Raw genomic sequence first — 1,412 nt, 5'->3', positions numbered from 1 at the left:
TGCCGGGAGGGAGGAGCGGATCCGAGCCGGGCTCGGGAGGCCGCGGCCGCTGGGAGAGGCTTGTTTTGGGCAAGGCGCTTGGAGCGGCGAAAGCGCGGGGGAATTAGCGAAATAATCTGTCGCTGTTGATCCCAGAGGCGGGAATTTGCAGCTTCATGCCAGGCCCCAGGCAYGGAAGAGGGGGAGAGCCGGGCAGGCGGACGCGTGAGCGGAGAACTCTCTCGGCTGGAATGCACCAGCTCAGCAAGGGATTTTCCTCTCCCGGCCGGGGCACAGACAGCGCTGCGTGATCCCGGCGGCCGGGCCAGCCGCCCGGCGGCCATGGCAGCGGCGGAGACCCCCTCGGCCGCCCTCCGGCGCCGCGACCTGTGCAGCCGCGGCATCCGCCTGGCCGGGAAGATGCGCTCGGACGTYGCCGACCTCCTGGATGTCTACGTGAGTTCGCCCTTCTCCCCTGAACCGGCCTCCRCGGTTCCGGCACGGGGGGGGGAGGCTCGAGGCTGAGATGCCGGAGGGACGCGGGTGCCTCGAGGGCGCCCGGCGCGGGGGTCCCCGCTCCCACCCCGACACCTCTCGCCCCGCCAGGTGGAGCGGCAGGGCCTGGACGCCTCGGCGAACGTGGCGGCGCTGGACGGCGTGCCGGCGGCGGCGGCGGAGCGCTGGGGTGAGCAGACGGAGAGCCAGCGCCTCCTCGACAACCTGGCRGCCTACCGGGCTTTCCGGGCGCTGCTGACGGAGATGCTGGAGGAGCAGCGGGACCAGGCGGGCCCCGCGGACGCGGCCTTGCGCGAGGCCCTGGCGGCTGTCCTGCTCCAAGTCTCGGCCTTCGCCTACCACCTCGAGGAGCTGCTGCGGCTCGAGAGCCGCGGGCCCCCCGGCGAGGAGGGCGCCCGGCCCCCCACCGGCCCCCGCCTCGGCCTCGGCCTCTTCGAGAGGAAGCTGCGGGGCCTGGGGGTGCTGCGGGAGCTGGCCCAGTGGGCCGTGAGGTCGGCCCGCGACCTGCGGCAGCTCGCCAAGCCCGGCCCTGGCGGCACCACTGCGGTCCCAGCCGGCCCCGCCGAGAGCCAGTGAAGCTGGGCACGGGGCGGCGGGGGGCGAGGGGGGGGGATATCCAAGGGTCTTTTGCCACCCTTACGGAGTCTACTTAAAGCAGGTTTGGTGTGGCGAGCATCACCGCGTTGCTGCACTGGCACAGGCCGCGCTGCAATGGTCTTTTTCTTCAAAAATCAGCTTTCCGCGGCCCGGTGCTACGGCAGGAGGAGGGGAGGCGCAGCGTGGCGCCCGTGGTTGCCGGATGGGACGTTTTGGGAAGCCGTCACACCCCGGCRCTTGCCATGAAGCCTGCTGAACTCCGAAGATGCTCTAACGCCCCTACGCCGGGGTTTCCTGCCCGCCCTCCTGCAGGTGCGGGT

At 71.9% G+C, this 1,412-nt stretch overlaps 1 protein-coding gene across 1 annotated transcript; it reads left to right on the top strand.

Annotated features, from left to right (window-relative positions):
* The first annotated feature begins 321 nt into the window (after positions 1-321).
* Positions 322-1,071, top strand: CNTF (ciliary neurotrophic factor). The gene is made up of 2 exons (XM_026055611.1): positions 322-435; positions 586-1,071. The coding sequence occupies exons 1-2, from the start codon at positions 322-324 to the stop codon at positions 1,069-1,071; spliced, it is 600 nt and encodes a 199-aa protein (XP_025911396.1).
* The last annotated feature ends 341 nt before the right edge of the window (positions 1,072-1,412 follow it).

This window comes from Apteryx rowi, unplaced genomic scaffold (assembly GCF_003343035.1).
Source record: "Apteryx rowi isolate R43461 unplaced genomic scaffold, aptRow1 scaffold_1241, whole genome shotgun sequence".
Taxonomy (NCBI): domain Eukaryota; kingdom Metazoa; phylum Chordata; class Aves; order Apterygiformes; family Apterygidae; genus Apteryx; species Apteryx rowi.
The sequence above is the reverse complement of the archived record's forward strand: the minus strand, read 5'-3'. Positions and strand labels throughout refer to the sequence as shown.